Source organism: Hemiscyllium ocellatum, chromosome 3 (assembly GCF_020745735.1).
Source record: "Hemiscyllium ocellatum isolate sHemOce1 chromosome 3, sHemOce1.pat.X.cur, whole genome shotgun sequence".
Taxonomy (NCBI): domain Eukaryota; kingdom Metazoa; phylum Chordata; class Chondrichthyes; order Orectolobiformes; family Hemiscylliidae; genus Hemiscyllium; species Hemiscyllium ocellatum.
Genome location: NC_083403.1, coordinates 143,650,034 through 143,663,846, shown reverse-complemented (window position 1 = coordinate 143,663,846; position 13,813 = coordinate 143,650,034). Strand labels below are relative to the sequence as shown.

Sequence of the window (13,813 nt, the reverse complement as noted above, 5' to 3'; positions counted from 1 at the left end):
TGAGCAGCACCCCAGATACTCTTGTTTATATCCTGTTTATGTCAGCCAAGGCTCCCTGACTGGTTAATAGCTGCAATCAGGGAACTCCTATTCTATGAGATCTATCTGTCTAACCTCGTTACAAGCATCACATCAGGGAAAGTGTTACCTACATTACTAACATGTGGCACTTCCTTTCTTTCTCTCAGAAGCTAACCTGACTAGGCCATCAATTTTTGCTCATCCCTAGTTGCCCTTGTAAAGGTGTTAGCAAGACACCAGGTGTCAAGAGTGTGGCGCTGGAAAAGCACAGCAGGTCACTCAGCATCCGAGGAGCGGGAGAATCGACATTTCAAGCACAAGCTCATTCCTGATGAAGGGCTTATGCCCAAACCATTGATCCTCAGATGCTGAGTAACCTGCTGTGCTTTTCCAGCAACACACTCCCGACTCTGATCTCCAGCATCTGCAGTCCTCACTTTCTACCAGCAAGACATTGCCTGAACTGCTGTAGACTGTTTGCCTGCAGCTACGCCTAAGCTGCTGTTAGGAAAGGATCTGCAGGATTTTAACCCCAAAGTGAAGGAATCATGAGATACTTCCAGTCAGGATAGTGAGGGACTTGCAGGAGGATCTGTAGGTGATGATAGAGCTCATAGTTTAGAATGTTCTGTGTAACTTCCACTTACACAGGCTGCCCAATGTTAATGACGATGATTTTGCAGGAATGCCTGGGTGTGGCCTAACCATTGTTGTTTCCTACGTCTGGGTCAATGCTGTGTGTTCCATGTGGTTTTATATATTTAGACTTTGCTGTAGCAGTCTGTTACAGCTGAGTAGCTTGGTCAATAATCCCAGAGGACAGACAAAATTCAAACACTTTACTGGAGGTTATAGGTTAGAAAGATGAGGAAACAACAGCAGATTTATTTCCTTACCAGATAAAATTTCTTCAAATACAAACATTACGGAGATTATATTCCATTTGTCTTAATTAATTGAACTGAAATTTCACAAATTCTCATTTTGTGAGAATGCTGAGAGTACTAGTTTGGACCTTTTTAAATTACCAGCTCAGTGGTAGAACAAATACACCCCCACCCCCAACCCCACCTCCAACTTCATCACCTCCACCCCCCCACTCCCACCGCCACCTACCCCCCCACCCATCTCCCACCCCTCCCCCCATCCAACACCCAGTTACCTCCCCCTCCCCACCCCGACCCCCTCCCCCTCCCCACCTCCATCTCCTCCCCACCCCGACCCCCTCCTCCACCACCACCTCCACACCCTTCCCCATCCTCCAGCCCCGCCCTCACCTTCTCTTCCACCTCCAACACCAGTGCCTCCAAATCATTGCTGGTGATGTCCACATCATACAGTTAAAAATATCAGAAATAATTCTACGTCTTTACTTTATTCCCATAGTTCTGCTACAAATGTTGATCTAATTTTGTTTTTAAGATGCAATGGTCTTTATCTGTTCTGCTCTCCGGCAAAATATTCCTTGCTGGAATGATTCAGGAAGCTTATTACAATATTAAATGTATACTGACTGGAGGAGTCTTGTGAAATTGATCTGCCCCAGTGCCTTAGTTCTACTTTCGTGAGTAATGCTTGCTTCCTTCTGGTCTACTTGGCAGGAGTTCAGCAGAACATCATAACCAAAGGCAGAATTTTTCCAGACCCCTGTCAACAGATTTGAATTCCAATACACAGAACTTTTACTCAAACAACTCACTTTGTGTTTGAATTTTTAACGCATGTGTAACTCCTTGAGTCTTTCCCTTGTCCTCACTCTCCCCGTATTTTCATGGAGTATACTGTAACCGGCCAAGTTTAGAGTGTGGAAGGCTGTGAAACGTCTGCTGACATTCATAGGCTGGTGGGTGAGCCCAAGCTGTCTGGGATTATCTGAAAGTCCATCTGTATCTCTATATAGACTGGGTGGTGTAACCCAGTGGTTATTTGGCGATACCTTGTGCATGGGTGGAGAATAGGCAAATGTTCATCCTGACAGCAGATAACCCACCCATCGATCCAAGTCTGCTATCCTGGGATGGAGATTAAACTGACGTGACTCTGTGTAAGAACGGAATGATGTTGTGACAGCTCTGTCCCCACCTGATCCCCCACACCCAAGGGGGCAGCTTTCTCAGTTTTTCTACCAGATATTCCTACCAGAGGCTCCATCACAGTGAGTGTGTTAGTGGTTGTTGAGGCATTCCTGGGATTCTGCAGACTGCTGCTAAAATTGATTAAAGCCAAGAATGGCCAAGAGTGTGTTGCTGGAAGAGCACAGCAGGCAAGGCAGCATCCGGGGAGCAGGAGAATCAACATTTTGGGCAAAAGCCCTTCAACAGGAAGCCAAGAATGCTCCGGAGGCAGAGTTGGTGGAGGGCTGAGTCTAGGCAGCTTGTGGGGCTGAAGGATACAACAGAATTGGTGAAGATCTAAGGACACGGAGAGATTTCAAGACAAGGATGAGAATCTGAAAAGAAAGGTGTTTGCTTCACCAGGAGCTACCGTAGATCAGTGACCGCAATGGAAATGGGTGGCTGGAACTGGGTGTACATTACAACACGGCTTTGTGGAGTTTGTGGATGCCTATGAAGAACACGTTGGAGATAATCAAGTCTCGGACTAACAAAGATATGGCTGAAGATTTTAACTACAGAGAAACTCATCCAGAGACAGCAGACAAGAAAAGAATAAGGAAAAGTCGGTTGGTGATAATAGCGAAAATAACCTGTAATTAACAAAGCCATCAGTTTAGTCCCAGTGCAGATTAGACAGCAGCTACCATGGGGTTACTTTGTAAAGTTTCAATGATTTGGCCTGCAGTGCAATCCCTTTCTTGTGGAAATATCAAACTCTTAGTTAATAGAAATGTGCAGCACAGAAACAGACCCTTCAGTCCAACTCGTCTATACCAACCAGATATTCCAACCCAATCTAGTCCCATCTGCCAGCACCTGGCCCATATCCCTCCAAACCCTTCCTATTCATATACCCATCCAAATGCCTTTTAAATGTTGCAATTGTACCAGCCTCCACCACTTCCTCTGGCAGCTCATTCCATACACGTACCACCCTCTATGTGAAAACGTTACCCCTTAGGTCTCTTTTGTATATTTCCCCTCTCACCCTAAACCTATGCTCTCTAGTCCTGGACTCCCCCACCCAAGGGAAAAGACTTTGTCTATTTATCCTATCCATGCCCCTCATGATTTTATAGATCTCTATAAGGTCACCCCTTAGCCTCCAAGTCTCCAGGGAAAACAGCCCTAGCCTATTCAACCTCTCCCTATAGCTCAAATCCTCCAACCCTGGCAATATCCTTGTAAATCTTTTCTGAACCCCTTCAAGTTTTGCAACATCTTTCCAATAGGAAGGAGACCAGAATTGCACACAATATTCCAACAGTGGCCTAACCAATGTCCTGTACAGCCGTAACATGACCTCCCAATATACTCAATACTCTGACCAATAAGGGAAAGCATACCAAACGCCACCTTCACTATCCTATCTACCTGTGACTCCACTGTCAAGGAGCTATGAACCTACACTCCAAGGTCTCTTCATTCAGCAACACTCCCTAGGACCTTACCATTAAGCGTATAAGTCCTACTAAGATTTGTTTTTCCAAAATGCAGCATCTTACATTTATCTAAATTAAACTCCATCTGCCACTTCTCAGCCCATCTGATCAAGATCCCATTGTGTTCTGCGGTAACCTCCTTCGCTGTCCACTACACCTCCCGTTTTGGTGTCATCTGCAAACTTACTAACTGTACCTCTTTTGCTCACATCCAAATTATTTATATAACTGATGAAAAGTCGAGGACCCAGCATTGATCCTTGTGGCACTCCACTGGTCACAGGCCTCCAGTCTGAAAAACAACCCTCCACCATCGCCCTCTGTCTTCTACCTTTGAGCCAGTTCTGTATCCAAATGGCTAGTTCTCCCTGTATTCCGTGAGATCTCACCTTGCTAACCAGTCTCCCATGGGGAACCTTGTCAACGCCTTACGCTTCTCTTGCTTCATCTGTTTCTGTCGCATTCAAATCTTCTCAATAGAATTTGAGTCGTCCTGAATTTCTCAAAGGCTTTTCTCCATTGTTTTTTCTCTCTTTGTTCTCAAGATTTCTGATTAAACACTACTCTTTCTCTGTGAGAGTCTACTGACTAAGTGCTGGGCAGTGTGATCCAACTTCCCAGAATCACTGACAGAACTCTGCCTCGTTGCTGAGTAACCAGTACACCACCTGCTTGGACCATTCTCAACAGCCAGAAGATGATCAATTAACAGCTGCCCTGATTCCATCAAGGCTACTGCAGGTGAAAGGGTTTCCACTCAGAACATACCTGGTCAGTTCATGTTGGTATTAATTGACAGGAACCTTTGCCTTTCTGACAAGGTGACATGCTTTGATGGAACTCTGGAAGTTTTCTGATGGAGCACTGTTTCACAATAAGACCATAAGACATAGGAGTGGAAGTGAGGCAGTTCGGCCCATCGAGTCCACTCCGCCATTCAATCGTGGCTGATGGACATTTCAACTCCACTTACCTGTATTCTCCCCGTAGCCCTTAATTCCTTGTGACATCAAGAATCTATCAATCTCTGCCTTGAAGACATTTAGCATCCCAGCCTCCACTGCACTCTGCGGCAATGAATTCCACAGGCCCACCACTCTCTGGCTGAAGAAATGTCTTCGCATTTCTGTTCTGAATTTATCCCCTCTAATTCTCAGGCTGTGTCCACGAGTCCTAGTCTCCTCGCCTAACGGAAACAATTTCCTAGTGTCCACCCTTTCCAAGCCATGTATTATCTTGTAAGTTTCTATTAGATCTCCCATTAATCTTCTAAACTCCAATGAATACAATCCCAGGATCCTCAGCCGTTCCTCATATGTTAGACCAACCATTCCAGGGATCATCCGTGTGAATCTCCGCTGGACATGTTCCAGTTCTAAAGTGAATGCAGTTCTGTTCTCTGAGCTTGTGCTTTGTATGGTCAGATGGAATGATGTTTCATCTTCAGAAAGGTCAGCATCCTTTCCCTGCACTGGTATAGGGAGATGCTGCATTTCAATCAGCCAGAAGGAAGGAAAAGTACAAGGGGAGGCTTTTATTGTGAATAGTGAGCAGAGAGATGAGTGAAATGCTCACAGCAACTGCAGTTTGTCATCTTAAGTGTCTGGTGTTAGGCAGAAGCAAGAAAGGGAGAATACAATGTAAAGAGGTTGTATGCAATGTCCAATCCATCATTGCCACTTGTTTGATGAACATTGACCCTCTCCCCATGATCTCAGTTTATACAACTGACCTGAAGATACAAATGAAAGTTAGATAGAAGTTTGTTGAAGAAGTTGTAATTGCTATTTGGCAGCAGGGTATTAATTGCTTCAGTAAAGTGTGTCCACCTCCAGTTGGGAGAAGGTGTACAGATGGCTCCTTGTTTGTCCAGTGAGTGGTAGGTCAGGATGGTACAAGATTTGGATGGCAACTTGATTGATGGTGGTGGTGTTCTGATGCACTGACTGCGTTTTGCCTTTGAGGTGGGAGAGGTCACAGATTTTGAAGAAGTCTGTGCGTTACTACCTCGTGTGTAATATTCTGCTGCTCTAGCTGTCAATATTGTAACCGTGTTCAAGAGTGTTCTTCTGGTAATTCATACAAGATTTCAGGCGTGACAAAATGAGAATTGGAGGTGCAGAGTGTGTGTGTGTGTGTGTGTGTGTGTGTGTGTGTAGGGGGGGTGGAGGTTGAAGTGTGACAACGTGAATATACAAAAATAAAGGGGAGCAGGTAAGGGAAATGGCACGGTTACTGGGACTGCAAATAGTGCAGGCACAAGGAGAGATTGGTTGAAGTGAGAGACGAGAATCCTACTTTGGCAGCTCTGTTGAAGACATTGAATGTTTTTGAATCTTACAGCATGTCCTGCAAACTAAACACCTCATGTGTATCTCTTCAGCAACCTCCTCCCAATGGACATGGAGGGCTTTCAGATGTCATGGCATCTCACCTCTTCTACCCAATACCTGAGTCCAGGAACATCCAGTCACAACCATTTCTTTCTTCGTAACAATTGCTCATCACAGTTCTCCCTCAAGATGTTTTGCCGATTTTAAAGGCAACAAAAGGCCTGTTTTCTCTCAGCAAGCAGATACACAGAGCTCGGAGCATTAGCCACTGCACCGTGACTCTTTATAATGAGTATTTAGCAGCATTGTCCCAGCATTACCTGCACCATGTGCACACCCACTGAACCCACGCTGGTCCCTGTATGCTCCCTTTAGGTACAGGTGTATTTCTCAGCTGTAATTACACTGTTCCGTCACTGTTTTTCCACCGTTCTCACCATCTTTTGAGCATTTACTCCCATTCTTCGTTTTCCTCTGAAAATGTGTCACGTTACAGTTTGTACTAAATTATAATTACCATTGACCATTCATCATCATCTTACTATCCTTTCCTATCTGCCTCACAGTTTGCCAAACTTTGTGTCAACATCAAACATGTTGATCTTTATTATTTGTGCTTTCCTCCTCTCTTCAGTCCTCTGAATGAAGGCAGCTCTGACCTGCAGTGATCCAGCCTCTGCATTAGCCAAGCCAAGGAGGTACAGGGTGGATTCCAATACTACTCCAGCTAGAACCAGGATTGAACCCTTTTGTATTGGCTCTCAGCTTCTACAAGTAGGAGGCGTTGCTGTGGCAACATGATTTCATATACATGTTGTAGTCCGGAGCTAGAGGTGGTGATGGTAGATGCTCCCATTTCCCTTTCACCAGCTGGGACTGATTCTCTTTCACTCATTCTGCTTGCCATTGGTTGTATGTTGGAGGGATATACGAGTTGATGAGAAACCTATTGGACTGTGCTATGAACAACACTTCCTCCTGCACCAAGTCTTGGATTGGGACCTGAACCCATAGCTTCTGACTCAAAGGCATGGACACTACCCACTGACCACAAAACCTCCCCGTTTATGCATATCCAGAACAAAATTGGACGCCACACTGGTCCCTGTGGTATCCTACTGCTAGCCCATTCATCCTGATCCTTTCTCATATGAAAGACAGCTTTCCATTCACATGGTTGCATCCTTCTTCCACCAAATGCCTACATTTTAGTAACAATCCTACCTGTGGGATGCCCTCGCAAATACGTCTGCAGCATTCCTTTCCATGACCCATTGGTTTTTAAAAATACGGTACTTTTAAACTTGTGAAACAAAATAGGACCGTACAATCTTCCAGCTTAAACAGCCAACCAATCCATCACAGCTATTGAATTGACTGTCTAACTAAGATCCCCCCCACCACCGTCTGCTCTTCACCAGCCCCCTGCAGGTTCGTCCCCTTCAGAGCATTTCCATAGATTCAGGCATTTTGAAATAGTCACTAATTTCAGCTCAGATTGTGGATTCTGAGTGGCCAAAATCAGTTTATTAACTACAAACTTTATTCCTTCAAACAAATCAACTACATCAATAATTATACAATAGTCAGACCTATCAATTCATAGAATCTCCATTTTATGTGAATTTACAGCCCAAATCACAAATCCAAAGTCATGCAAATATGTTGTTTGGTGTAAATTCCTCAAATGAAATGGTAATAAGTCCAACACAAAATTAAATGTTGCTGTTGATGCTGGGAAGTTACATTGTTGATAGGCTCCATCATGCTCATGTCTAGACTAATAACGTCTGGATATTGTGGATCACATCAGGAACAATCGAGGACTCTGGGTTTGTACTCGATGGAGTTGAGAAGGATAAGGGAGGATCAGATTGAAACTTGAAGCATACTGAGAGGCCTGGATAAAGTGGGTGTGGAGAAGATATTTCCAGTAGTCAGAGAGACCAGGACCCAAGGGCTCAGCCACAGAGTGAAGGGGATGACCCTTTAGAACGGAGATGAGGAGGAATTTCTTCAGCCAGAGGGTGGGGACTCTGTGGGACTCATTGCCACAGAGGGCTGTGGAAGCCTGGTTATTGAGTGCCTTTAAGACAGAGGTAGATAGGTTCTTGATTGATAAGGGGATCAAAGGTTATAGAGAGAAGGCAGGAGAATGGGGTTGAGAAACATATCAGTGATGGAGTAGCCATGATGCCTAATTCTGCTGCCATCGCTAATGGTCTTATTGTAGAGATCCCTGTTATTGTTTTATGGTGCTCTTATTTCCTAATCATTCATTAGTTTGTTCCTTACGTTAACTCACTTCATTAGAATTCCCAATTTATGCTCTCAGAATGTGATACAGTAATATAAGAGAGAGCCACAGATGAGCTGAAGACCATTAAAGGTGCAAGCAGCTGACAGACTTAAGAATGAGCATAATATTTTCAATATTCTGAACATCTACTTTCAGTATTCAAAAGGAAAGACATGAGCAACCTGCTCTCTTCAAACAAAGATATTACAAATATCATCAATCATTGCCACATAAATGAGACAAGCTAAACGGGTTCAAACCAACTAACTCCCCAAGGCTCAGTGGTATTTATTCAAGAACGGTGAGAGGAGCAAGGGTTCATCTGCTTGAGATCTGAGCAACTCTCTTCATAGTGCCACTTAACCTGGGATCAGTGGGAAAGTGTCTGTGATGACAAGCTGTTTCAACGAGTTTGAATTTGTGTCTTTATTTGACTTGAAGCTTAAATGACCTGCAACAGTGGAGAGCACATTTCCATGTGCAGGAATAATCAGCTTCCAGAACACAATGTGAAAACTTGTCTGAAAGGAATAGGTCATAACCGTACAGAGTTTTGTCAATCTGCTTTGTCTTGTTACAGGTTAAAGTGGAATATGGAAGGTGTAAAATAACTCAAGTAAGTACTTTGATCAATGTCAGTAATTATCTCTCTAGTTTTAATAAGAGCATGCATGCTACATTATCGTACAGGTTTGGTACGCCAAGTCAGGCAGTCTGAAAATGGGACCTCTTCCTCTCAGCCCATATAACACAATATTTGGAGGAACAAACTGAATAATCGCAAGCTCTTTGAAAACCAATACATGGTCATTTGGTTGTTTATATAAATTGCATGCTTGAAATTGTTGTAAACCCGAAGGAGTAGTTTGATACGCTCGGAAGGCTGAATCTTCAATAAGAGGAACTTGTCTCATTGAGAATATCTCATGGATTAACAAGGAGAGATTGCCAGACACAGAAACAAAAGTTTCTCCAACCTCAGATAAAATGCTTTTTTTATGATCCGCCAGTTCCCATCTGATCCAGCAGGTAATCCAGTTATTCCTGATGAAGGGCTTATGCTCGAAATGTCAAATTCTCTATTCCTGAGATGCTGCCTGGCCTGCTGTGCTTTGACCAGCAACACATTTGCAGCACAAAATACCTGGGCCTTGGTTTTGAGGCTAAGAGAATGTACCTGTGATTAAAATATTAACTTAGTCATCAGTGATTAATTTTATCTGGTTTGTGACTATAAATCAAATTTAAAACTATAAACCAAAAGAGAAAATTCTGGAAATCTCAGCAAGTCTGGCAGCATCTGTAAGGAGAGAAAAGTGCTGACGTTTCGATTCTAACTGACCCTTTGACAAAGACCTGCTGAGCTTTGACAAAGGGTCAGTTAGACTCGAAACATCAGCTCTTTTCTCTCCTTACAGATGCTGCCAGACCTGCTGAGATTTTCCAGCATTTTCTCTTTTGGTTTCAGATTCCAGCATCCGCAGTAATTTGCTTTTAAAACTATAAAGTTGGATTTCCAATTCTTTATTCAATTCCCTGATTTCCTTTGACTCTTTATCAAATTGAGAGTCATTGAGTATTAGACACATTCTGATATCCCACCCAATGACCATTATGCATACCCAAACTTTGGGAATTACTGTCCTATGATTTGATTGAGCCCTGACTGTTCCATTGATCCTTCAGTACGAAGGAAAGGCAGTATGTGTACGGTACTGGCTGAAGGTGCTCTACCCATCACCTTCCAAAGGGAAAACAGAAGGCAACTGGAGCCACGACTACATATTCAAATAAAAGGGTCAAAATCCCTATTGCTGGTCCCATTTCGCGAATGGTTTTCCTTGAGGCACCCTGTGCCAACACTGGCTGCATTCAGACAAACCAGAGCTCGCTTTCTGGAAGGTAAATTTTTCACTATTACTTTGCAGAAGGAGGAACTGGAAAAGGCAGGAATTCTCCTTCCAGTAAAAACAGACGTTGCTGGAGAAACTCAGCAGATCTGGCATCATCTATGAAGAGAAGGCATATTTAATGCTTCAAGTCCAATAACTCTCCATCAGTAAAGGTCACTCAACCTGAAACATTAATTCTGCTTCCCCTCCACTGATGCTGCCAGACCCACTGAGTTTCTCCAGCAATTTCTGTGTTTGTTTCAGATCTCCAGCATCTGCCTTTTTTGTTATTCTCTTTCCAACCCCAGTTCACCGCCATTCCAAATTGTTGGCCTGCTTTTTGTTTTAACCCTGCATACAGCCTCCAGGGCTTCCAATTTCTCTCACCCAGTGATTTCCCCAACCTGTAGCCCCTGATCCTCCTGGGCACTCTCACTTCTTGGTGATCTTCCTATTGCCTGTGATGTTGGCTCACTCACATTCTTTCAGGCTTCACTTACCTGAAGGACCATGATGATCAGAACATACATGACCGCAGCCTGATCCCGGTGTCCTCATTGACGGCTAGCTGTTGGCTCCTTTCAAACAATTCCCAAAGTGTAATGTGGAATTTCACTGTTCAGGTACACAGAGCACATCCAAAAATGCAGCCGTCCAAATGTCCCATCCATTTCCTTTGGAGTCATTTTATCTTTGCTTACCGTACAAGTACACACACTCTGAGCAAGCATCACCGATAGCAATGAAATAATTCCTAGTTTGGGGACTGAAGTGAATGTTCTCTTCATCAATAAATCTCCCGGCTGAGAGTGTAGCTAACTCAGCACAGCATGAGGACCTTACTTGGGTCTTTCCTGGTTATAGGGCTCAGCTACTCACTGAATAAGCTCAGAAGATTTGACACCATTTCATGTTTTTAAATTTATTTGACAATGTTGTGTCAAGTTCTCATAACTGTACTAATCCATGGTTACTCCTGTATATTGCTATATATCAAGTTAATTACTGATAATCTTTTTCTTGGCTCCTCCTCCCTACCGTTATATATTGCAGGCACAGTGACTATACAAAGAAACCAATCATACTTGACTCTGTTCATCCATTTGAACCATCCTTCCCTCAGCTGTTGAAGACATCATTATGTGAATGTAAAAGACAACAAAAACTGAAACAGCCTTTTTCTGAAAAAATGAACATTTTTGCTGTGCTCATTGAAGGGCTTTGGCACAGGAACACACTCATACTTATTTCTAGATCCATGCATGCTTTATTTTCACCGTGAGCAAATTCTTCCTGTTTTCATCATTACAAATTTGTTGTGAGACTTGTGATTTTTCTTCTGTTATGTATAAAGATGAAAGCTTTGCCAACAAACTGTTGGCACCTTAAGTAAATTAACTACTGAAACGGTGGGATTAATATTGCATTTTTGGCTGCTATATTTTTCATATCTGTTCTCTGACAATTTATACTTTGAATGTTCCCTTTAATGCTTGGTATGCAAGATGGGTATTTTTATTTTAATTTGAAAATGATGAGGACATATATTAAGGGAACTCTTTAGACTATAACCCAAGCCAATTGGCAATGTTTATTTCCTCAGTAATGTTGCCCTTCCTATCTCATAATTTCTAAGTTTTGAGTTCAAATTCATTTATATGAGAAAGCATCTTCCCATTTATGACTTAATCCATCACTCGCTGAAGGTCAGCCCTCAGCAGGAACATTCTGCAATTCATTGGTTTCTGTGCTCAGACTGAGAATGGAGGATGCAGAGTACACAAGTGTCAGGCTTGGAAAGTGCTAAAATTACTCATTATTCAGGAGGAATTCTTTGTAAATGTCAAAAATAAATGGAGTGAATTAGACTTTAACTAGGCAAAAAGTTAATACTCAAACTGTGTCTGGAACAAAATAGCTGCTAAAATATGGTAAAACATCCAAAGATTTTGTTATGCAGTAGGCATGGTGAAAGAAACCCTGAAAATAAATTTCAAACAGTGAGATTCTCTCGAAAAATACAAACAAATGTGGAAATGCAACTTGGAACATCAAGTCCACTCCCACACGACAGTGTTAGATCCTCTTTATAAATACTCTGAACAACGGTTATAATCCGGAAAAAAACCTAAGAATTTGGAACATTCAGTATGACCATGTCAGATGTTAGCTCCATTTTCCTGCTCATGTCCCATATCCCTCGCATTCCCAAGAGAACAAAAACCTGTCAACCACAGCCTTAAATATCCACAATCAACTGAGGAAAAAACATTTCAAAGATTCACCACTGTTTTTAGTGAAGAAATGTCTTCTCATATCAGCCCTTTATTCAGAAACCACACACCCTTGTTCTCTATTCCCCAACAAGGGAAACAATATTTCAGTATCTACCAATCAAGCTCTTTAATAATCTTGAATGTTGCAATGAGATAGACTCTCATCCTTCAGACATCCAGAGAATTTATGTAGAAATTATTCAGCCCTTCAGTTTAAGACAAGCCATCCATTCCAGGGACAAAGCTTTTCTGCACTGTCTCCATTAGGAGTACTGTATATTCCTCCGTAAATAAGGAGACCAAAATTGCAAATAGTCTTTCAGGTGTGGTCTCCCCAAAATACTATACAATGTATTCTTGTCCTGCAAAACTCTTGCATTAAAGCTTAACATGCAGTTTGCTTGCTATACTTCCATGTGACATTTTGGGTTCCTTATACAAGTGTACCCATTTCTCTAGACATTAACATTTATAAATTTCATACACATTTTAAAAAATAGTTGCATTTCTACTCTTCTGACACAACTGCATGAATTCACATTTCCTCACATTATATTCCAAGTGACATTTTGCTGCCCACTTATTTAACCTATCTTTTTCCATTTGCCACCCCATTGTGTCCTTCTCACAACATCTAATCTCACCTAGCTCTCACTATCAACTAACTTCGATACACAATTCTGTCTCAAATATCATAGACAAGGAGACAAAGTGTAGATAACCTGAGACCCTAGCAATCCACTAGTCAACTTGGAAATACCACACTTATTCCACTCTTTGTTTCAATTTCTTAAAACCCTACTGACCCTTTTAAAAAAAATTACATTATGCTTTCTGAGTACATTGTTAAGAATTCCCAATAATAGATGCCAGCACTTTCCCGATGATTGATGTCAAGGAGTTCCCTGTTTTTGCATTCCCTCCTTTCCTCAAAGTAATGTCACATTTGCTAAACTACAATCTACTGGAAACATTCAGGAATCGAGGGGAATTTTGAAAATCACAGCCAATAAGTCAACTATCACTTTGGCTCTCTCTTTAAGAATCCAATGTAGATCAGCAGCATCTGGAGATTTGTCAATTTTAGTCCTTTATGTTTCTCTGTTGATATTAATTTCTTTATTCTTATTAATCTCTGAGTACCTGTGTTTCTATGATTTTTGTTTTCTGTTGTGAAGACAGACAATATTTATTTCTGCCATTTCCTTATTTATCAAGATAATTTCTGTTCTGTCTTCTGGGGACCAATATTTACTCTCCCTTTTTCTATACTTTGAAAACATGGTCTATTTTAATATTCCTGCTTTACTGCCATATTCTTTTCCTCTTTTCATGATTTGTTGATATTTTGCAGTCCTGAGGCTTTTACCATTCTTTGCAACATTATAAACTGCTTCACGTCAGGAGGATGTTTTGTGTTGTGTTTTTGCTTT

At 42.1% G+C, this 13,813-nt stretch overlaps 1 protein-coding gene across 5 annotated transcripts in view; it reads left to right on the top strand.

Moving 5' to 3' along the window:
* Positions 1 to 11,427, top strand: part of dtnba (dystrobrevin, beta a) — a 540,419-nt gene extending 528,992 nt beyond the window's left edge. For all 5 annotated transcript variants that reach the window (XM_060822037.1, XM_060822040.1, XM_060822034.1 and 2 more), the window contains 2 exons: positions 8,793 to 8,828; positions 11,158 to 11,427. In XM_060822037.1, the coding sequence (XP_060678020.1) occupies positions 8,793 to 8,797 (5 nt within the window). In that variant the 3' untranslated portion in view covers positions 8,798 to 8,828; positions 11,158 to 11,427. The remainder of the gene's footprint in view (positions 1 to 8,792; positions 8,829 to 11,157) is intronic.
* The last annotated feature ends 2,386 nt before the right edge of the window (positions 11,428 to 13,813 follow it).